This window comes from Delphinus delphis, chromosome 9 (genome assembly GCF_949987515.2).
Source record: "Delphinus delphis chromosome 9, mDelDel1.2, whole genome shotgun sequence".
Taxonomy (NCBI): domain Eukaryota; kingdom Metazoa; phylum Chordata; class Mammalia; order Artiodactyla; family Delphinidae; genus Delphinus; species Delphinus delphis.
The window spans coordinates 92,468,533-92,490,726 of NC_082691.1; the positions used below are offsets into that span (position 1 = coordinate 92,468,533).

The following is a 22,194-nucleotide window of genomic DNA, read 5'->3' on the forward strand; positions in this document are numbered from 1 at the left end:
AATTCAGCACCACCAAACCAGCTCTACAACAAATGCTAAAGGAACTTTTCTAAGTGGGAAACACAAGAGAAGAAAAGGACCTACAAAAACAAACCCAAAACAATTAAGAAAATGGTAATAGGAACATACATATCGATAATTACCTTAAACTTGAATAGATTAAATGCTCCAACCAAAAGACACAGGCTTGCTGAATGAATATAAAAACAACACCCATATATATGCTGTCTACAAGAGACCCACTTCAGACCTAGGGACACATACAGACTGAAAGTGAGGGGATGGAAAAAGATATTCCATGCAAATGGAAATCAAAAGGAAGCTACAGTAGCAATACTCATATCAGATAAAATAGACTTTAAAATAAAGCATGTTACAAGAGACAGGGAAGGATACTACATAATGATCAAGGGATCAATCCAAGAAGAAGATATAACAATTATAAATATATATGTACCCAACATAGGAGCACCTCAACACATAAGGCAAATGCTAACAGCTATAAAATAGGAAATCGACAGTAACACAATAATAGTGGTGGACTTTAACACCCCCCTTACACCAAGGGACAGATCATCCAAAATGAAAATAAATAAGGAAACAGAAGTTTTAAATGACACAACAGACCAGATAGATTTAATTGATATTTATAGGACATTCCATCCAAAAACAGCAGATTACACTTTCTTCTCAAGTGCACACGGAACATTCTCCAGGATAGATCACATCCTGGGTCACAAATCAAGCCTCAGTAAATTTAAGAAAACTGAAATCATATCAAGAATCTTTTCTGACCACAACGCTATGAGATTAGATATGAATTACAGGGACAAAAACGTAGAAAACACAAATACATGGAGGCTGAACAATACGTTACTAAATAACCAAGAGATCACTGAAGAAACCAAAGAGGAAATCAAAAAATACCTAGAGACAATAGACAATGAAAACACGACAATCCAAAACCTATGGGATGCAGCAAAAGCAGTTCTAAGAGGGAAGTTTATAGCTATACAAGCCCACCGCAAGGAATAAGAAAAATCTCAAATAAACAATCTAACCTTACACCTAAAGGAATCAGAGAGAGAAGAACAAACAAAACTCAAAGTTAGCAGAAGGAAAGAAATCATAAAGATCAGAGCAGAAATAGATGAAATAGAAACAAAGAAAACAATAGCAAAGATCAATAAAACTAAAAGCTGGTTCTTTGAGAAGATAAACAAAATTGATAAATCATTAACCAGACTCATCAAGAAAAAGAGAGAGACGACTAAAATCAATAAAATTAGAAATGAAAAAGGAGAACTTACAACAGACACCGCAGAAATACAAAGCATCCTAAGAGACTACTACAAGCAACTCTATGCCAATAAAATGGACAACCCGGAAGAAATTGACAAATTCGTAGAAAGGTATAACCTTCCAAGGCTGAACCAGGAAGAAACAGAAAATACAGACCAATCACAAGTAATGAAATTGAAACTGTCATTGAAAAGCTTCCAACAAACAAAAGTCCAGGACCAGATGGCTTCACAGGTGAATTTTATCAAACATTTAGAGAAGACCTAACACCCATCCTTCTCAAACTCTTCCAAAACATTGCAGAGGAAGGAACATTCCCAAACTCATTCTATGAGGCCACCGTCACCCTGATACTAAAACCAGATAAAGATACTACAAAAAAAGAAAATTACAGACCAATATCACTGATGAATATAGATGCAAAAATCCTCAACAAAATACTAGCAAACAGAATCCACAGCACGTTAAAAAGATCATACACCATGATCAAGTGGGATTTATCCCAGGGGTGCAAGGATTCTTCAATATATGCAAATCAATCAATGTGATACACCATATTAACAAACTGAAGAATAAAAACCATATGATCATCTCAACAGATGCAGAAAAAGCTTTTGACAAAATTCAACACCATTTACGATAAAAACTCTCCAGAAAGTGGGCATAGAGGGAACCTACCACAACATAATAAAGGCCATATATGACAAACCCACAGCAAACATCATTCTCAATGGTGAAAAATTGAAAGCATTTCCTCTAATGTCAGGAACACGACAAGGATGTCCACTCTCACCACTATTATTCAACATAGTTTTGGAAGTCCTAGCCATGGCAATCAGAGAAGAAAAAGAAATAAAAGGAATACAAATTGGAAAAGAAGAAGTAAAACTGTCACTGTTTGCAGATGACATGATACCATACACAGAGAATCCTAAAGATGCCACCAGAAAACTACTGGAGCTAATCAATGAATTTGGTAAAGTTGCAGGATACAAGATTAATGCACAGAAATCTCTTGCATTCCTATACTCTAATGATGAAAAATCTGAAAGAGAAATTAAGGAAACAATCCCATTTACCATTACCATTTAACATTACCATGTTACCATTAAAACAAAAAAAATAAAATACCTAGGAACAAAGCTACCTAGGGAGACAAAAGACCTGTATGCACAACACTGTCAGACACTGATGAAAGGAATTAAAGATGATACCAACAGATGGAGATATATACCATGTTGTTGGATTGGAAGAATCAATATTGTGAAAATGACTATACTACCCAAAGCAATCTACAGATTCAGTGCAATCCCTATCAAACTACCAATGGCATTTTTTATGGAACTAGAACAAAAAATCTTAAAATTTGTATGGAGACACAAAAGACCCCCAACAGCCAAAGCGGTCTTGAGGGAAAGAAACGGAGCTGGAGGAATCAGACTCCCTGACTTTAGACTATACTATAAAGCTACAGTAATCAAGACAATATGGTACTGGCACAAAAACAGAAACATAGATCAATGGAACAAGATAGAAAGCCCAGAGATAAACTCATGCACCTATGGTCAACTATCTATGACAAAGGAGGCAAGGATATACAATGGAGAAAAGACAGTCTCTTCAATAAGTGATGCTGGGAAAACTAGACGGCTACATGTAAAAGAATGAAATTAGAACTCTCCCTAACACCATACACCTAAATAAACTCAAAATGGATTTGAGACCTAAATGTAAGACCGGACACTATAAAACTCTTAGAGGAAAACTTTGAAAGAACACTCTTTGACATAAATCACAGCAAGATCTTTTTTGATCCACCTCCTAGAGTAATGGAAATAAAAACAAAAATAAACAAATGGGACCTAATGAAACTTCAAAGCTTTTGCACAGCAAAGGAAACCATAGACAAGATGAAAAGACAACCCTCAGAATGGGAGAAAATATCTGCAAATGAATCAACGGACAAAGGATTAATCTCCAAAATACATAAACAGCTCATGCAGCTCAATATTAAAAAAACAAACAACCCAATCCAAAAATGGGCAGAAGACCTAAATAGACATTTCTCCAAAGAAGTCATACAGATGGCCAAGAAGCACATGAAAAGCTGCTCAACATCACTAATTATTAGAGAAATGCAAATCAAAACTACAATGAAGTATCACCTCACACCAGTTTGAATGGGCATCATCAGAAAATCTACAAACAACAAATGCTGGAGAAGGTATGGAGAAAAGGGAAGAACCCTCTTGCACTGTTGGTGGGAATGTAAATTGATACAGTCACTATGGAGAACAGTATGGAGGTTCCTTAAAAAACTAAAAATAGAATTACCATATGATCCAGCAACCCCACTACTGGGCATATACCCAGAGAAAACCATAATTCAAAAAGACACATGCACCTCAGTGTTCATTGCAGCACTATTTACAATAGCCAGGTCATGGAAGCAACCTAAATGCCCATCAACAGACAAACGGATAATGAAGATGTGGTACATATATACAATGGAATATTACTCAGGCATAAAAAGGAACAAAATTGGGTCATTTGTTGAGACGTGGATGGATCTAGAGACTGTCACACACAGTGCATGAAGTCAGAAAGAGAAAAACAAATATCATATATTAACACACATATGTGGAACCTAGAAAAATGGTACAGATGAACTGGTTTGCAGGGCAGAAATTGAGACACAGATGTAGAGAACAAACGTATGGACACCAAGGGGAGAAAGTGGTGTTGGGGGGGTGGTGGTGGGATGAATTGGGAGATTCGGATTGACATGTATACACTGATGTGTATAAAATTGATGACTAATAAGAACCTGCTGTATAAAAAAATTTTTTTAATTAAATTAAAAAAAAGAAGTGTTGAGCAAAGCAGTAAGGAGTAAGTAGTTGATACTGTATAGAAGGAACGCACATCAGTGGTACGTATATCTTTGTACTTCCTCTTAATTTGAATTATATTCACTTGCTATCCCAAGTGATGAGAAATTATGTGCATAGCTCTGTGAACGAAGACATCTCTCTTGTCCAGGAGGCAGACTTGTCTGGATTCAGGCTATTCTCCAGCTTTCTTTCCCTGCCTGGAGGGAGCCTGACCATTTGCACAATACAAGCACAGCCAGACACCACCATTCATCCCTTCAGCTACTCAAATTACAGGCAAGAAGCCTAGAAGGAGATAATTAGCTTCATCAGATAAGGCTAGCCTTGCTAACCCGAACTTTTAAAGTGACAGCAGATGTCACAAGGGTGTCCCATTAAGCTACTGATACCTAAGGCTGAGACTGCTTTCCTCCAGGATGGTAACAAGATCAGGGTGCAAAGGTGACCAGGAAGAAAGGTCCCTCCCCGCTGCGCTGTCTGCCTGCCCGGGTCCAGGGAGCTGCAGGCCTGTGTCTCACTCCTGTCCATGCCCCATCCCACTCCCCACCTGGATCCTCGCTCTATAATTCACCAACTGCAACAGGAGAAGCAGGGGACATGCAGAAAACCCTCAACCTCTATACTGCCTGGAACCCAGCTCTTCCAAAAGGCTGAAAAGAGCAGTTTGTTATCTGTCATATTCACATATTATATATACACACATACATATATCTCCATACATATAGATAAACAAATTGGGTTATTATACATAGAAATATATATATAATACATATTATAAACACAGTTATTTTTATTGTTTGCTACGCATTGCACAATTTTTTTTTAAAAAAATTACCTGGATAATAACGACCAATGGAAAGTACAAGGCCTACGTAGAGATCAATACTGTGTGAATCCTGCCTTAAGGCAAGTAGGGACTTTGGATTAAAGTCCTTTCTCTTCAAATATTATCAAACAAACAAACAAAATATATATATATATGATAGAAATTACAGTATAGGATAATGTCCACAAAGCAAAATGACGCAGGAAAAGGCAATCTGAATTACTGAAATACCAAAGCAACAGAACATTTTTAAAGAAATATTAATTTCATTATCTATTGGTAAATACATCACACTGCATTAATACTAAGGCCTGTATCCTTAGTATCCTAAGTTAGTATCCACATTAGTATCCTGTGAGGCAGGGATCACATCTGTCTCTTCGTCTTCATCCTATCCCAGCACCTAACCCATCACAGGCCCTTAGTAAACATTTGCTAACTGCATGAGTAAATGACTAGCCATCTCAACTAAGTTTATAAAATTCTACTCTGGGAATTCACTATAATGAAAAGAGGAGAGTTATAATTTATGGTCTCAATCATTTATAAATGTGTCCTCCACAATTACTTGAAAAACTCTGATGTTAGATGTAGTCAAAATAGTCACCCTACATTGTTGTTAAAAATTTAATTTGCTTTGCAAACTCTTTAGCATGTGCAAAAGTAAATGTCAGCTTAGTTCCTATGTGAGATTCCAGAATCTGGACTTGCTGAATTCAAATTAATGAAGTTCTAAATACTTAAAAATCACAGCCTTGCATACATGCAACCTACGGAGAGCATAAAGAAAATACTCAGCATTTAGCCATCCTTACCTACGTGGTTTATTCCTGATGATAAAGAAGAGACAGAGAAGACTAGAATTATGCCTGGACACAGCACTGGTAGCCTGAACGTAGCTGCCTTCACGTAAGGAACATGTGTTACTCCAAACCTCAGCCGTCTTCACAACTTTGCTAAGGGGAAGCAGTGGTAATGATGTGACTTATTCTAAAACTGCAATAACTGTGAACGCAGGGACACTGAACACAGCGTGAATAATCTCATAAGGGTCTCGAAGGTTGTAAAGGTATGCATCACGGTCTAGCCACCTTCCAAAAATGGTTAGCTGGGAAAGAATAAAGTACAACCTTGAATTGACCCAAAACCAAAACAACGGTCTTTTCTCAGCTTCCATTGCAAGGTGGGCCCTGAAAATGCTGGATGACTTGTGACAGCCATCGAAAGCCTTGCCAAGGAGTCTAAAGAGACCCAGCAGCTATGCCACCCGCTGTAGTGAGCAGCAACACCGGTCCCAGGGCAGCTTGGAGGAGTAACCCAGAATGGTTCTCAAGCAACCTTCCGCCTCCATTAATTTGTATTTCATTAGGATTTGCAACACAAGATGGATTTTTATGTGAATTACAAAATAATTTAAAAGCTATGAATAAAAATTCAGAATAGTTTTATAGGGTATTTAACTAAGTTCTAGGCAAGGAATAAAACACCTTTATGGCAGCATTAAAATTTTTAAGAAGTAAATAAAGTTTTACAGGTGAATTGATATTTGTAGTGAGAAAACCATCTTTCTAAAGCATGAAAATAACATACAAATTCTGGTGCATTTTCAAATCAAAATAGCGGCATCTGAGCTTCTAGGACCCAGGAGAACATCTAGCCCTCTTGTCTCCTTCCATGGTCAACTCTGAGTCGAGTCCCAACACTGACATGCTTACTACTTGGATTTTAAATATATGTTGAGTGATATTTGATTTTTGTTAGCCATGTCGAATATACTGGTTCTAATACTAACAGTAAGGACTTAAAAACAGGAACTGAAAGCAAGATTTTCTCAGATATGCAATTAACAGAAATTAAGAAACTCCAGAGCTGATTTTTTTTCCCCAATATTTCTTTACCAGAATCAAAATTAGATTTTAATCCTGTCTATCTGAAACAGTACACCTGTTACCATAACGCTAAATAATTTTTAAGATTCTATGAAATTAGAGCTAAAGAAAAAATTCTTTATTCTTCCCTTATTCTAAGGGGTATTTTTTTTTTTTTTTTTTTTTTTTTTTGCAGTACACGGGCCTCTCACTGCTGTGGCCTCTCCCGTTGCAGAGCGCAGGTTCCAGACGCGCAGGCTCAGCGGCTATGGCTCACGGGCCCAGCCACTCCGCGGCATGTGGGATCTTCCCGGACTGGGGCACGAACCCGTGTCCCCTGCATCGGCAGGCGGACTCTCAACCACTGCGCCACCAGGGAAGCCCTAAGGGGTATTTTTGTAACATTAAAAAAGAAACAACTGGAAGGAATCTCAAAAACCAGCTAGTTTAATCCCACAGGAGCCCCAAAGACTCAGGGACATACAAAGTCACAAACATGACAGTGATAGAACAGGCCCTCCAGCTTCCAACCAGAATCTATTCATTTATAGAATATGGTTCACTCTGTACTGCATCTTTATACAAAGAAATTTGTGATGAAAATGTAAGTATAAAAAGTACTATTAAAAATGATATCCTGGGAACTCCCTGGTGGTCCAATGGTTAGGACTCCACGCTTTCACTGCCAAGGGCCTGGGTTCAATCCCTGGTAGGGGAGCTAAGATCCTGCAAGTGGTGCAGCCAAATAAATAAATTAATTAAAATAAAAATGATATCCTGAGGCACCCCAATTTTCTTTGCATTGCTAAAACACAACCCTGAAGCATCAATAAAGCTCCAGCAGAGCTTCCCTGGTGGTGCAGTGGTTGAGAGTCCGCCTGCCGATGCAGGGGACACGGGTTTGTGCCCCGGTCCGGGAAGATCCCACATGCCGCGGAGCGGCTGGGCCCGTGAGCCATGGCCGCTGAGCCTGCGCGTCCGGAGCCTGCGCTCCGCAACGGGAGAGGCCACAACAGTGAGAGGCCCGCGTACCGCAAAAAAAAAAAAAAAAAAAAAAACTCCAGCAAGTATAAGAGCTGTACTAGCACATTTAACAGAATCAATTCAACTAAAACCAACCTACCTTGTCATCAGGCCAAAAAATGCTCCAAGTCTACTAAGACCTATGGGCTTAGTTCTACTGCAGGGCATAAGTTTTATGACAATACTCTTTAGAAGGGGAGTGAAGTACATTTCATACCTGGCCTAAGGAGTTACAGCGTCTGACAACACATGTAAATATACGCTAAACCATCTAATCACACTCAACTATTTCTGGGAGACAGATCTAGGGCCAGGACCAAATATAATGCACTTGGGCCTATGAGAAACAATCGACTTTCTAACAGTGACAGCTGTGAAATACTTGAACAGGCTCCCAAAAAGGTCACTGAATCCTGGATGCAGTTTTTGAGACTCTTTAGTTTGGTTCCTCCTTGTCCTTCGGAGAGGAAAATCCTTAGAAGCCGCCACTAGCGTAGAAGGTGACTGTTAACCTCAAAATTTATCAGTGAATCTCTGACTTCTAGCATGGCCCCATCCCAATGCAGACACAAAAACAGTGTTAGATGGTGACAGTCAATCTGAGAAATTCACTAAATGAAAGATGAATATTCTACTGCACAGGTTTTGGGGTTTTTTTTTAATGTTCTGCATTTGAAGTAGTATAAAACCCTAGTCTATTGGAACCTCATAATTACTTTTTTTTTTTTTTTTGGCCACACTGCACAGCTTGTGGGATCTTAGTTCCCTGACCAGGGATCAAACCTGCAGCCCTCAGCAGTGAAAGCACGGAGTCCTAACCACTGGACCACCAGGGAATTCCCTCATAATTACTACTTTTAAAGTGGAGAACAAGAAGGGTCACAGACCACTCTGTAGGGCTCTGTGGGACTTGCCATCGGTCACCGCTCCTGGAGTCTTGTCCCCTGCTTCCCTCTCACTGGACTCTTCACTTACTGTAGAGTCAGCATCTGAGGGAGAAACTCTGCAGACACAAAACAAATACAAACATTAGGAAAAAGAAAGAAAGGTGGGGGAAAGGTCACATTCATTTGGATGTGGAAGTCAGGCTTCCAGGCAAAACTGGGAGAAATCAAACAGTCCAAAACATTGTTTCGTGGCATGGCATCTTCAAGGAACACATTAATAGCACACAGTCACCTTGTGAAGACAGCTTGACACAGCTGACTAAACGGCTCAGGGGGCTCATTTCAACAAATGGTAGGAAACCAGGTACCCAGTGGAGGATGGTCTCCAAGCTCCCTGGGCTTGGACTGGCAGTCTGGGGCTGGCGTGGGTTGGATTAGAGGATCTCAAGCTTGGTTAGGCGTTAGCTGGGTCTGCAGAATTCCTAAGAAGCCAGGGTAGTTCTGCAGTCACCCCATATAACTCCGAATCTTTGGAAGAAGCCTACACTTGCAACACAAAGGCAATGATTATCGCTGAGATTTGATTCTATATATAAAGAGCAAGGGTGTCACAGAACCCAGGTTGCACCAGGCTAGTGAAAATCCTTAATCAGTTAACACCCCTTCTCTTTGGGCTTCCTGAAATGCCGAGACATTCTGGTGCCCCTGAGACATGCTAAAATATGATATTAACCATGCAGAACATTAAGATGTTGTGACTAAATGTTTAGGATGAAGCTACCAGAGGAGAAAAAAAGACTTTGCTATACTGTACTAGCATATTCAATAATCTTTAATGATTTGATTTACTCTCACTCTGCAAAGTAATTAAGCAAATGATATCTCTCTACATTATTCATCTTCTTTTGTAAAGAGTGTGTTCTAACATTCGTTAAATTCTTAAAACTAGGCCAGAAACACTGGAGTAGGTTTTCTGTTAAGTCAGAAATAATAAGATCATTTTGAACGTTGGTATGATCATACACTTTCCCCTTCTCAGCAGAAAATCAGGATTTAGAGTTCCAAAGCTCAAAGGAAAGATGATAATCTGAGGCTTCAATACCAAAGCTTGAACATTCTTTGATCTAAAGTCAAGTTAATAAAACCTGATTCTGAACCGTGTCTTCACACAGCTGTAGCCCGTCTCACAGGGTCACCGGGTGATGTTAGGTAGTCTGTTAGCAAGCAGTTCTCTCTGCACTTAATTTTGATAAGTGGAATGGGAATTAACTGGGAAAGGGGAGCTGGGCAGGGGGAGGCGATGAAGAATCCATGCACACATGCTAACATGGGGGACAAGAGGAGCACATGGAGAAAAGCCAAGCAAGGAGAGAAGGATATGGTGAAGGTCACCTGCAGACCAAGCAAGGAAGCCACAGCTCCAGTGGCTGGCATTAACGGGCAAGGGCAAAGCTGATACTGGCTGACTGTGTATCACAGGCCATGCATTTTTTTATACATTATTCCTAATATCACCTCCAGAGGGCCTGGCATGGTCACCCCACAATATGGACCCTAGAGCTGGTCAATCCCTAATGAAGTTCCAGGCGGATCACCAAACCATGATGGACAGTGATTTCTAATCTTAAACACTTTGGGGAAGGAAAGCACACAGGCCTCCTTTGAGAGTCCATTAGAGTGGATCAAGAGCCATCAGGTTCGTTGACTTTGGGCAAATGTTGTCAGCCTTCCAAGCTGCAGACCCAGACAACACTCACCATCAGCCTTTCTGCTACTGGAAACTGACAAATGGAAAACAGAAACGCATGCCACGCTAGAGAAAAATACAGAAAGCCCGGTAAGAACCTTCCTCGGTGACGGACGTTCTTGGAAGGGATCTTTGCCTTGGGGCTCGGCACATCTCCATTCTCAGAGGGCGTGGCATGGTCCTTCACAGGTCCTGGCAGCGGGGCTGGCTCATGAATGATCAGTATATCATCTTTATTGTGCTGACCCAGATGCTGCTTAGCAAAGTCGAAGCCCTTCACACTAGGGATCTGCAACTGAAACAGACATACACAAACACACACACACACACAGGAAATTAATCTGAATCTGAGGAATATGAGATGAGATTGTGAGGGCTGGCAAGATTGTGAGTGCCAGCTTCTGATCCAGGAGTGTGCTTGCAATTCAGCTCAACATGCATCTCTAAAGCACTGACCTGTGCAGGGTTTATACCTAGAGTTTGCAGACAAGACAGATACTTGCTACAGATTCAAGTACAGGGATTAGATATTTAGACCATAACACAAAAGACATCACAAGACAATCCCTGACTGCTGTCAGAGCAGCTACACAATTCCAGAGGCTGACGTGGCTGAGATATTCTTCCTAGAGACTGGGGACTTGTGCCAGGCCTCAGAGGACAGGCCAAACTTGGAAATAAAAAGAGGTGGCTACACAGAGATTGTTCTAAGTTGTGTCAAGGTCCAGAGAAGACTTCAGGCTTAGGAAAAGATTACATTAACTGCACTAGAACGGTCAGGATGTAGGGGAATGAGAGAAGGCCAGCCTGTATGCAGACGACTCCACATGCCAGCTTCTAGAGCAGAAAACCACTAAATGTTTCTAAAGAGGCAGATTTCTAAAATGCAAGCATTTAGGACAAAAGGAGACTAGTCAGAGGGCCCAACAGTACTACGTGCACGAAATGACGAAAGCCTGGGCCCAAACCTCAGCAATGAAAATGGGAAGAAATAAAAAGCTCTGGAAAATGGGAAGGAATGAACAGCTCTAGAGACCAGGCAGAAGCACACGGAAGCTGAACACAGACTCGAGAGGCAAAGGGGAGAAAGACTCCAGTGCTGACATGAAGCTACATTCAGGGTATCCCAAACAGTAGACGTGACATTAAAAGAAAAAGGTGAGTTGCAAAGGAATGATGACGAAGAGGTAGAAAGACAGGTTTCGCTCCACACATGCTTAGTTTGAGATGGCAGGAAAAGCTCCAAAGAAAAGTAGCTCAGGGCTTCCCTGGTGGCTCAGTGGTTGAGAATCCGCCTGCCAATGCAGGGGACACGGGTTCGATCCCTGGTCCGGGAAGATCCCACATGCCGCAGAGCAACTAAGTCCGTGCGCCACAACTACTGAGCTTGCGCTCTAGAGCCCGTGAGCCACAACTACTGAGTCTGTGTGCCATAACTACTGAAGCCCGTGCGCCTAGAGCCTGTGCTCTGCAACAAGAGAAGCCTCCACGATGAGAAGCCCACACACCGCAACGAAGAGTAGCCCCCTCTCACCACAACTAGAGAAAGCCCGCACGCAGCAACGAAGACCCAATGCAGCCAAAAATAAACAAATAAATAAATAAATCTATAAAAAACAAACAAAAAAAAAATTTGACCTTTAAAAAAAAAAGAAAAGGAAAAGTAGCTAGCTCAGCATAGCTGGAAACAGAGGACAAGCTTGGGGGAACTCTCAGGCTGGAGGTGTGACCTGGAGAGCATCTGTATAGAAGGTGACACGTAGGGGAGTTGAGATTTTCCAAGATGAAAACAGAGCCTATGGGTAAAATGTTGGAGAACATCAAACAGTTTGCGGCTAAGAGGAGGAAAAGGAAGCCAGGAACAAAATAGGCGACTTCAAAGAAAAAAGAATTTGGAAACTTTAATGTAACAGAAGCCAAGGGAATAAAGAATTTCTAGAAAGGAGTGGCCAACGGAAGTAACGGAAGTAACAAAGATGAAGGAGAGCGGAGTCTTCTCAAGTGTACCCCTCACACTGGTGGATGCAGAAGCCCTACCAGGGGATACCCGGTACCAACAGCAAACCCACAACAAAAACCCTCTGAGCCCTGCGGCCACAGAGTCCAGGGTCAGCTTCTAGGCCTGTGCTAAGACAGAATGAGGTCTGAAGAGGAACAGAAACGTGGGCAATAAAGGTGAGGCACTGTTTTGGTGACACTGAAAGTGCCAGGGGTGGGTGTTAACCGTTTCCTTTATTCAAGCTTACAGAGTAGAGGAAAATAAACCACATATTAGTAGTTGTCCCAAGGGTCTCCTTGGGAGGAGCCCCACCTGCAATCCCATCGGGCTGAATTCCACACCCACAGAGAGTCCCATCAGTCAGAAGACAAAGGCTAACCCATCTAAGGAGCTGTGCCAGACAATATACGGCACGTAGAAGTGAAAGGTTTCGGCGTATTTGTGCCAACTTTATGCACAGATGAGTGACAATGTCAATGGCTTCGACTGTGATCTCTTAAGGTCTTTTCGCACTAAAAATCTAGGCTGGATGGGTAGATGGAAAGTAGCCTGCAATAATGGCTTACACCAGCAGAGGGGGACAGAACTTACTAGAAATAGAGTTCACAAAGACACTGCTCAGAAACAAAAGGCAAAGACTGGCGTGCCCGTATTTTCTAAGTTAACGATATCGTGTTACCAGCAGTCTACTTCACCACACAGATTGTGAGTGGCACGCAGTCCTCGGCTCACAAACGCTGCTGCCCAAAGAATGAGCCCAGACCTGCAGCTCCGTGACTCCCCCCGACCTACCAGCCGCCTTCAGCTGGGCTCCCCAGATCTCTGCGGGTGTATACCTCCCTAGGGGCATGTGGCCCTTTCAAAGGAATCAAATTCCAAACTGACAACTTCTGTATATGAACTTTTGGTTTCTCCTTTCTGAAGAATCCTTCTCCCACTTCATAGAAGAAGCACACCCGTCATCCGTGTGTCTGCTTTTACCCCAGCTGCACCTCATTTTAGCTCCATAAGGTGCCTCTAAATGAAACAATAGGGACGTCCTTGGCGGTCCAGTAGTTAAGACTCTGCCTTCCAATGCAGGGGGGTGCAGGTTCGATCCCTGGTCGGGGAACTAAGATAACACATGCCACAGGGCAAGTAAGCCCAAGCGCTGCAACTAAGACCGGACGCAGCCAAAAATACATAAATAAAGATTTAAATAAATAAATGAAAGAATAACAGATATAATCAACAGTCATTTAATCATCAACATCACCACCTTTGCAACTTAGATGATTTGCTTTATCAAAATTGAAGGAGGAGCCCCAGATTGCCTCCTCTAAGCAAAGGTCTCCAAAGTTGATACGGGAAAAATATGGACAACACTGCTTCCTTGGTGCAGTCTGTACCCAAATCCAGGAACTAAATGCCTTCCCTGACACGATCTCAGGTTCATGTAAGAAACATATTGTACATATGTATATGTCATAGGGAAACAGAATGTGCTACCCCAAATGTCTCTCCGGCATGTGGATTATTTCAAGCTGAAAACAATCAAGGCCCAAAAGACTCAGGAAGAAAGTTTGATATTCCCTTCCCCCACCAACTGCCTAACAGAATACAGACAGAGGACCTACCTACTCCAGAAAGAGAGCTATCACCACTCCTCTCTGCGTCCCGTCTCTGACTGGCCCAGCAGGCATTTGTCTAGCAAACATTTGCTTTTCCATCTCCATGTGAACTGCCTTCCTCCCCTCTGAAGTCCCAAACCACCACCAACATCCTCTTTCGTCTTTAGCTGAAGGTGATATTTAAGGTGAGGGTTTTGGTCATTTTGGTGAGTTACTCAGTTCTATACATGCGTCTCTCCCATGTATACATGTTATTAAACCTTTCTGTGATTTCCTCCTGTTAACCTGTCTCAGGTCAATTTAATTTGTAGACCAGCCAGGAAAACCTAGAACATTTCTTCCTCCCTGACAATGTCAAAATGCTTCATAAATGCCAAGGCACCACGCAAATGAGATTGACAGCAATGTTACTGCTGCTGGTCAGTGAAACATCAAGCACTTAATATAGTCAGCTGAGAGTTCTCAGAGACCAGATAAAGCTACAGATATAAATTTAGATACAAAATTTTGTAATTCAGCAACAGGACATGACACGTGGTAGACCCTCAATAAATATCTGATGACTGAATGAATTTCAAAAAGGTCAGTTGAAGCACCAAACTTACTGGATTTTGTGGGGAACCAAGAAAAGGGTAGATGTCATATGAAATATACATCTGTTATAGCCTTGAAGTCCTGCTGGCTTTTGTTAATTCTGACTAATATCTTTTTTTTTTGGTAAGTTTTGGTGTTTTTGTTTTTGCTTGTCTTTATGGAAATGCAGTTAGTTTTCTTTTATGTTATTTATTTATTTATTATATTTTATTTATTTATTTTTGGCTGCATTGCTGTGCACAGGCTTTCTTCTAGTTGCGGCAAGCGGGGGGCTACTCTTCGTTGCGGTGCGCGGGCTTCTCATTGCGGTGGCTTCTCTTGTTGCAGAGCACGGCCTCTAGGCGCACGGGCTTCAGTAGTTGTGGAACGTGGGCTCAGTTGTTGTGGCTCGCAGGCTCTACAGCATAGGCTCAGTAGTTGTGGCACCCGGGCTCAGTAGTTGTGGTGTGCTGGCTTCAGTAGTTGTGGCTCGCGGGCTCGAGAGCGCAGGCTCAGTAGTTATGGCACACGGGCTTAGTTGCTCCACAGCATGTGGGATCCTCCCAGACCAGGGCTCGAACCTGTGTCCTGTGCCTTGGCAGGTGGATTCTTAACCACTGCGCCACCAGGGAAGCCCCCTGACTGATACCTTTAAATACGTTCATTAGATCCCTGACTTCTCTCAGGATGGGTGAGTCACCTCCTTCTATAAACAATAGAAATTTTTTTGCTTACACACAAAACAAAAGCCGTCTACACAGAAGGAAAAAATTAGAGAAAACACTGTCTTCCTCACTTATGGAATTGGCTCCTTTTGTTTCATCCTTAATTTCTGGAACACTTTTTCTAGTTTTTCCAAGTCTTAAAAAAAAATCTAGAGTTAAGTTTGGCTGTATTGTGCCTCCAGCCTCCACATGCAGAATAAGTGTCAATCAGCATTTTATAAAAGAGTCACAATTCATTAGTGCCTTCAATACTCCCATTAGGACCCAGGTTTTCTGAGGAAAGACGGCTCTTTTGTTCCTTCTTTCTTTAATATATCACAGAAGAGACAGACCCTGTTGTCTGTATCTCATCGGAATATGTCGCTGACAAGTCAGGGTGGGCTGGAAAAGCAGGTCAGCCAAGTAACAGGAGAGACGCCTGATGAATTTTAAAACATGTAAGCCATAAATATAATGCGACCCAGATGGAACACGACACAGTGAAGTCCCCAGTACTCGGGCTAGCCTGAACCCCTGGGAAGGAGCAGTTAAGATGACAAGAGAAACCACAGAGCAAATCCCCAAAGTGGCTGAATAAAAATGTGCAGCCTTGAAGAGAGAGCCATTGTTTAAGCATTTGCTATTTGATGGGTGCGGTGTGTGAAAAGTCACTACAGCCACCACGCTGCTTCCATTCAGGAGGTGAAGACAAGGCGCACCTATTGCCACCTGCGGGTCTCCACTGCAGCCCAGCACGGGGCCGCTGGTCACCCTGAGGTCTAGGAGGTGGCGAGCAGTCCTCCAAGATTCTCCCGCCCCCAGGCCGCAGCAAATCACGCGGGTACACTGAAACCACCAACACTTTAGGTGTTACCAGGATCCTTGCAGAGGGAGAGGAGATGAACTCGGCTCAGATGGAAGAAACCCTCTTGGAACTTCGCTTCACCCCGTGGAGCCCCTTCAGTGGAGATTCCAAACATAGATGTGTCCAAGCCCCCCCACCCCGAGACCCCCTCAGTGGCTCCCAGGGCCTACAGCATCACCTCCGCCCCCTGACGTGTCCCATAAACCCCTCCAAGAATGGCTCTTGCCTACTTCTGTGGCCTCGGTTTTGGCTGTGCCCTTCCTTCCACTCACCTCTGCTCCATCCTTCCTGCCTGGGCCCACTTCACCTCCACAACCTCCAGACGCAGGGGTGGCTGCCCCTTGCCTGTACTCCCTCAGTGCCCTGGACAGACTTACGCTGCTGCGTGTCAGCTTTTAGCTGCTTGTCCTTCTTTCTCCCTTATGAAAGCCCTCGAAGGCAGGGATCGCATGTTATCTGTGCTTGTCACCCAGCCCAGCCCTGCTTGTCTGAGAGCAAGTGCTCAGTGTTTGGTGAATGAACAGGCAGGCAGTGGCTGAGGCAGCTCCATCTGGCTGCCCACAGTGCCAGCCGGCTAAGAACCAGGGTCCTAGGCCAACCAGCGGGTGTGGACTGTCCCCAGCAGAAGGAACAAGTTTCCACAGGGCCGGCAGCATCTAGCCAATGCCATTCATGTCTTTAAATAGAACCTCAGCAGGGCGAGGCGGGTCCAAGCTGCAATTTTACTGGGAGCAGTAAAAAAGTGATGCCTTTGGGCTACAGATTAAAGGGAATACAGATAAAAGGAAGACATGGGTTAGGGGTTTTTTTCTTTCTCATTAGAAATTTTAAAAGACCCTGCTTCAGAATAAGACAGAATGGCCTCTCTCATCATATTTCAAAACTAACCTACTCCCAGACAATATGAAGAGGTTTCCTTCTGGTTACAAGAAGAAGGGGGTGTGGATTTTGGGTCAGCACATTTATCGTTTCCAGATGTTTGCAGCTCTGGGATTTGCTAAAAGATTTCAGAGAGTCGTGGTGAAGCGCCGTCAGGGGGCGGGGTGAGCAGAGCGTAGAGAGAAAACACAGAGCCGCACAAGAAGGAAAAAGAGCTCTTGCAGTCACAGGGAAGACAGCATCTTTGCAAAGTGCTCCAAGGAATAGGCTGGAGGCCCTTCACTATTGCCAGATAATCTTAGAAGAAATGCTTATGAAGTAGAGATATTTATTTTTAAACTAAATAGAAATGATCATTTTCTCACTATAAAAACATGACAAGATCTATATGGTGAGTGCCTTTGCCAGCAAAACAAAGACCCTGCTACGCTCCTAACAGGGTCAGAAAACACCTCTTCTGTCAGGGAGTCCTCCATGCAGAAGGCCCTTCGTGCAAAGATGCTGTGAAAGGGAATGCACAAATCCAGGCAGCACTTGCAGAAGAGGGACTCCAAAGGCTTGAAGTTCTATTGGAAACTGTCCATTTTGATGTACAACAACATCTGGGACGTGAGACTCCTTCAGAAGTAAAAGTGGGAGAAGGCGAAAGCTTGCGGAATAGTCTGCTGTGAACTCAAGGGATGCTGTCCTCTGATAGTTTACTGAAGTAACAGACAATGGATGGGCTTCCACAGGAGTGTTTATGTGAGGAAGCACGGCACATTACTGACCTAAATATGTAACCATCTACACTGGTTAAATCTCTCTGTAACAACACTCTTTGACCAGAACAAAAGCATTTCCAAACCTACTGTTGATCTCATTACGATGAAATTCACACTGTGAATCACGTAGTATAGTAAGGACTTTTTTCCAGGTTTTTTCCGTGCTATTCACCAATCTACCAACAAAACGACTTTAGCAGACTATGTAAATAATAAATGAAGATAGGTAATAAATATAACCTTAGTAGAAACTGCTTCCAAAATATTGGGTAACCATAAGCTTGCAATGTAATCAAGAGTTTGCATTTCTTACTTAATTCGTAAGAAAAAGAATGCTCTTCATTTACTTTTACAAACAAAATGAATTTTTAAATAATACTTATTTGTTTCCTCCATCAGGTCTAGGTTGACAATGCAGAATTTTTGTATACCCAGAAAATCAGAGTAAAATTAAAAGGTTAACAGGGCGATCCTTTATTTCTTGTTTTTCTGCCTCGGGCTTGCTTTTTCTTAGCAAACTTTTAGAGTTCAGTGAGTCCTCTAAATACGTGAGACCCGTAGTGGGTACACGTTAATAAACAGAGTCCGCGAGCACCACTTCCCACGCCCTGGGTGTGGCTGACGTGCGCGCTGAGCTCAGTGTTTGCACCTAATGAGCTCTTCTCTTACTTGGCATGTTCTTGCTCACCAGGGGAGCTGGATACTGACCAAGAGGCTATGTCTTCCTCTGAAACTGGTACGTGACATATACTGCAGAAACTGTCGAAACCTAAGTGTGACAAGGGAACTGCTATTACCATAAAAACTGAACTGAATGCCTTGGAAACACATGGAAAAGGAGCTGCTGAAAAAAAATAAGAAAGAAAGAAAAAAGAAACTGCTGACAAATTAGGCGCAGGAGAATTAACTCTAAAAGACTGCAGAGCAGGGTGGGGGGGGATATTGAAAAACATCTAGAAAATTCTGTACTCAGGTTGCTTTGCTCTTCCCTAGAGAAACCCAAAGTGGAAACTGCAGCTGATGCCTTACGTGCGTTGTTTCTTCACAAGAAAGACCACACAGAATTCCTTTCGATAGACTAATACTCCAAATTGTTTTTAAAGATTGTCAAGTAAAGACTAATTTTATATAGTGTATGTCTGTGTGTGTGTGTGTATATATATATATGTATGTGTGTGTGTATGTGTGTGTATACATGTGTGTGTATATATGTATGTGTGTATATATGTGTGTATATGTGTGTGTATATATATGTACGTGTGTGTATATATGTGTGTATATATGTGTGTGTGTATATATGTGTGTATATATGTATGTGTGTGTATATATGTGTGTGTATATATGTGTATATATGCGTGTGTGTATATATGTGTGTGTGTATATGTATGTGTGTATATATATGTGTGTGTGTATATATGTGTGTATATATATGTGTGTATATATATGTGTGTGTATGTGTGTATATATATGTGTGTATATGTATGTGTGTATATATGTATGTGTGTATATATGTATGTGCGTATATGTGTGTGTATATATGTGTGTATATATATGTATGTGTATATATATGTGTGTGTGTATATATATGTATGTGTATATATGTATGTGTGTGTGTGCATATATATATAAAGTTAAAATGTTTAAGGCATGTATTACCATTTTTTAATGATTATGTGGTCTTGATCAAGGTGGACAAGTAGGCTTTCAATATGGTGGACGGAAAACAAAGGAGCCGGCCAGCCGAGTTGTGTATGAAAGAAATCGATACATAGATCAAAGAAAATCTTCCTTGGCTCCTGTTCTCTGAAAATATCCAGGGTTAAAATAGATCAGAATTCATACACAGAATGGATGTGATCTTCTAACTGAACATCTCAAAAATAAAATCACAGTGGAACTCAGAGCCCACAGCATTGCTAAGCCTTCACATGGCTTCATTTTCTGGGCATGTATTTAATACTACAGAAGACCTGGGTTTCTAAGCAAACATGGAGGCAAAGGGACACCACCACTAAAGCCAAAAGATTTCCTGACCAGCTCTCCCCCATGTCCTTCAGTACCAGGAACCTGACCTGCCCTACCCCAGTCCACAGGACGCTCACAGGAACGCAGGGCAGGAGTCTGTCCCTTACCTTCTGACGCTGCTGAATGTTGGCCACGGTGTCAGGCTGAAAGTCCAATTTGTCCGTGCGGCAGAGTTTCCAGTAGAGGATGACAACGATCACCATCACCACCAGCACTGGCACGACCACGCCCACAATGACCCAGAGGCTGCTGCTCTGGGACTCAGGGGATGATGGCCTCTTCACCCTGTCCACAGCTGCAGACGAGGAAGAAAGGTCTCTCAGTGAGTCCTCCGCACTCCTTTACTGGACAGCCCTTCTGGGCAGTAAATGTGCCCTCTTCCATGAGAAACCACGGAAGTTCCTGTCATTTCAGCTCAAGACAACTGGGGAGAGACTATGGTCTCCTGATGACAGGGAACGGGACACAGTAAACAAACACGACACATTCCATCTACAATACAGTAGGGATCACAGCAACATATATGACGTGTCTAAAGGGAAATGGCTAATTCAATGGCAAAGTAGGTTTATTCCACGTCTCCTGATGTCCAGTTTATTCTACCAGGTCCCTCCCTAAATTCTCACTGCAGGAATATTGCCTTACCAAAAACTAGAACGTCACAGTAAGCAATCTATGAGCACTGCCTTCATTTCCTTACCCAGATCTCTCCCTCAACCCTTCAATTAAAACATGACTTTTGGGCTTCCCTGGTGGCGCAGCAGTTGAGACTCCGCCTGCCGATGCAGGGGACGCGGGTTCGTGCCCCGGTCCGGGAAGATCCCACATGCCGCGGAGCGGCTGGGCCCGTGAGCCATGGCCGCTGAGCCTGCGCGTCCGGAGCCTGTGCTCCGCAACGGGAGAGGCCACAACAGTGAGAGGCCCGCGTACCGCAAAAAAAAAACCATGACTTTTAACTGAAACTGCTATACCAGTTGTCAACTTTAAAATTACATTAAATCAACTTACTTATTTTGAATCCTCCACTCCCCAACCTCCCCACCCCCTCCCCTGCCTCAGCCCCCCATCTTTCATGGCCTTGGACGATCATGCTTCAATTACTCTGTCCTCCTTAATTTCCTTCACCAGCTCCTCTCCCTAACCCGGCCTCCCAGTTCTGGGCCCTCATCCTCTTCATTCCGTACTCATCCTCTCGCAAGATTCAGCTCTTCTTAAAACTGCTTCCCTGGTCCTCTTAAAGCTCAGGTTCCAATCACCAGGCTCTGAAAACCAAAATGCCGCCCTTCCGCGCCCAACCCTCTCATCCGCTGGGGCCACTGCACAACGACCTCTCCGTGACCGCACTAGATTCCCCTTGTCCAAGTTCTTTTGTTCTTGGTTGTCTTGGTCTTGTAAATGGTACCTCGTTATTCTTCTACAATGCACTTTATTACATAAATGTATCATCCTGGTATACTATACCACTTTGCTCATTAATATGGTCCTGACTCTAAGCCTCGTCTCTTCAAATATATATCAGTCTTCCTGGGCAGGGACTAACTCTTACGCTCTTTTCATATCCTATAATGGTTAACACGTGCTATGGGATCACAATGTTTTTACTCAGAGATGTAACAATAAAAAGATGCTTAGTGCTGGTTTAAGTTTGGGTTTAGGCCTCTTAGAGAGTGACCAGGGAGGGGCGCAAGCCCTCCCAGGCACAAGCGCTGTGAAAGCAGCACAAATCACAAAGCAGCGACTATGCGGGAAATGGAGAAAGTGGCAAAGTGTTAAAATGTTGCATTTTTTAATTTGACCTGAATAGAGTTTGTATATGTAGTTCATTTAGCATGAAAACAGCTGACAATAGAGGAGTGACACAACCAAACTGAGGAGCTGAGACAACTGGGTCCTCTTCTTAGCTCTAACCTAGTAAAACCTTGTGACTCGTCAAAACGAGGGCCTGACATCAAGTCCGCAGCCGTTTTGGGGCTGGCCCTGGTGTTGGCTTAGGCTCCCAATCCCAGGACTGTTGGTTTTCAGCATGAAACTGAGGCAAGAGGAGTGCAAAAGCAGATGAAAGTAGTCTTGAAAGGTGCCCAGAGCCTACTGCAAGCAACCTTTTCTGAAAAGTGAAGTGCTTAACTGGAGTGGGGCACTCCTCCGACAATCAGAAATGTCACATATGAAGAAATACAAGTAAATGCTTCATTATTTTTTTTCTCACTGCTTTGAAATAGAACACACTA

At 42.7% G+C, this 22,194-nt stretch overlaps 1 protein-coding gene across 1 annotated transcript in view; it reads right to left on the reverse strand.

Annotated features, from left to right (window-relative positions):
* Positions 1-22,194, reverse strand: part of KIAA1549 (KIAA1549 ortholog) — a 146,661-nt gene that overhangs the window by 43,618 nt on the left and 80,849 nt on the right. Inside the window, exons 10-12 of the mRNA XM_060020021.1 lie at positions 20,074-20,261; positions 10,646-10,842; positions 8,801-8,916 (exon numbers count right to left, since the gene is read on the reverse strand). Of these exons, the coding sequence (XP_059876004.1) occupies positions 8,801-8,916; positions 10,646-10,842; positions 20,074-20,261 (501 nt within the window). The remainder of the gene's footprint in view (positions 1-8,800; positions 8,917-10,645; positions 10,843-20,073; positions 20,262-22,194) is intronic.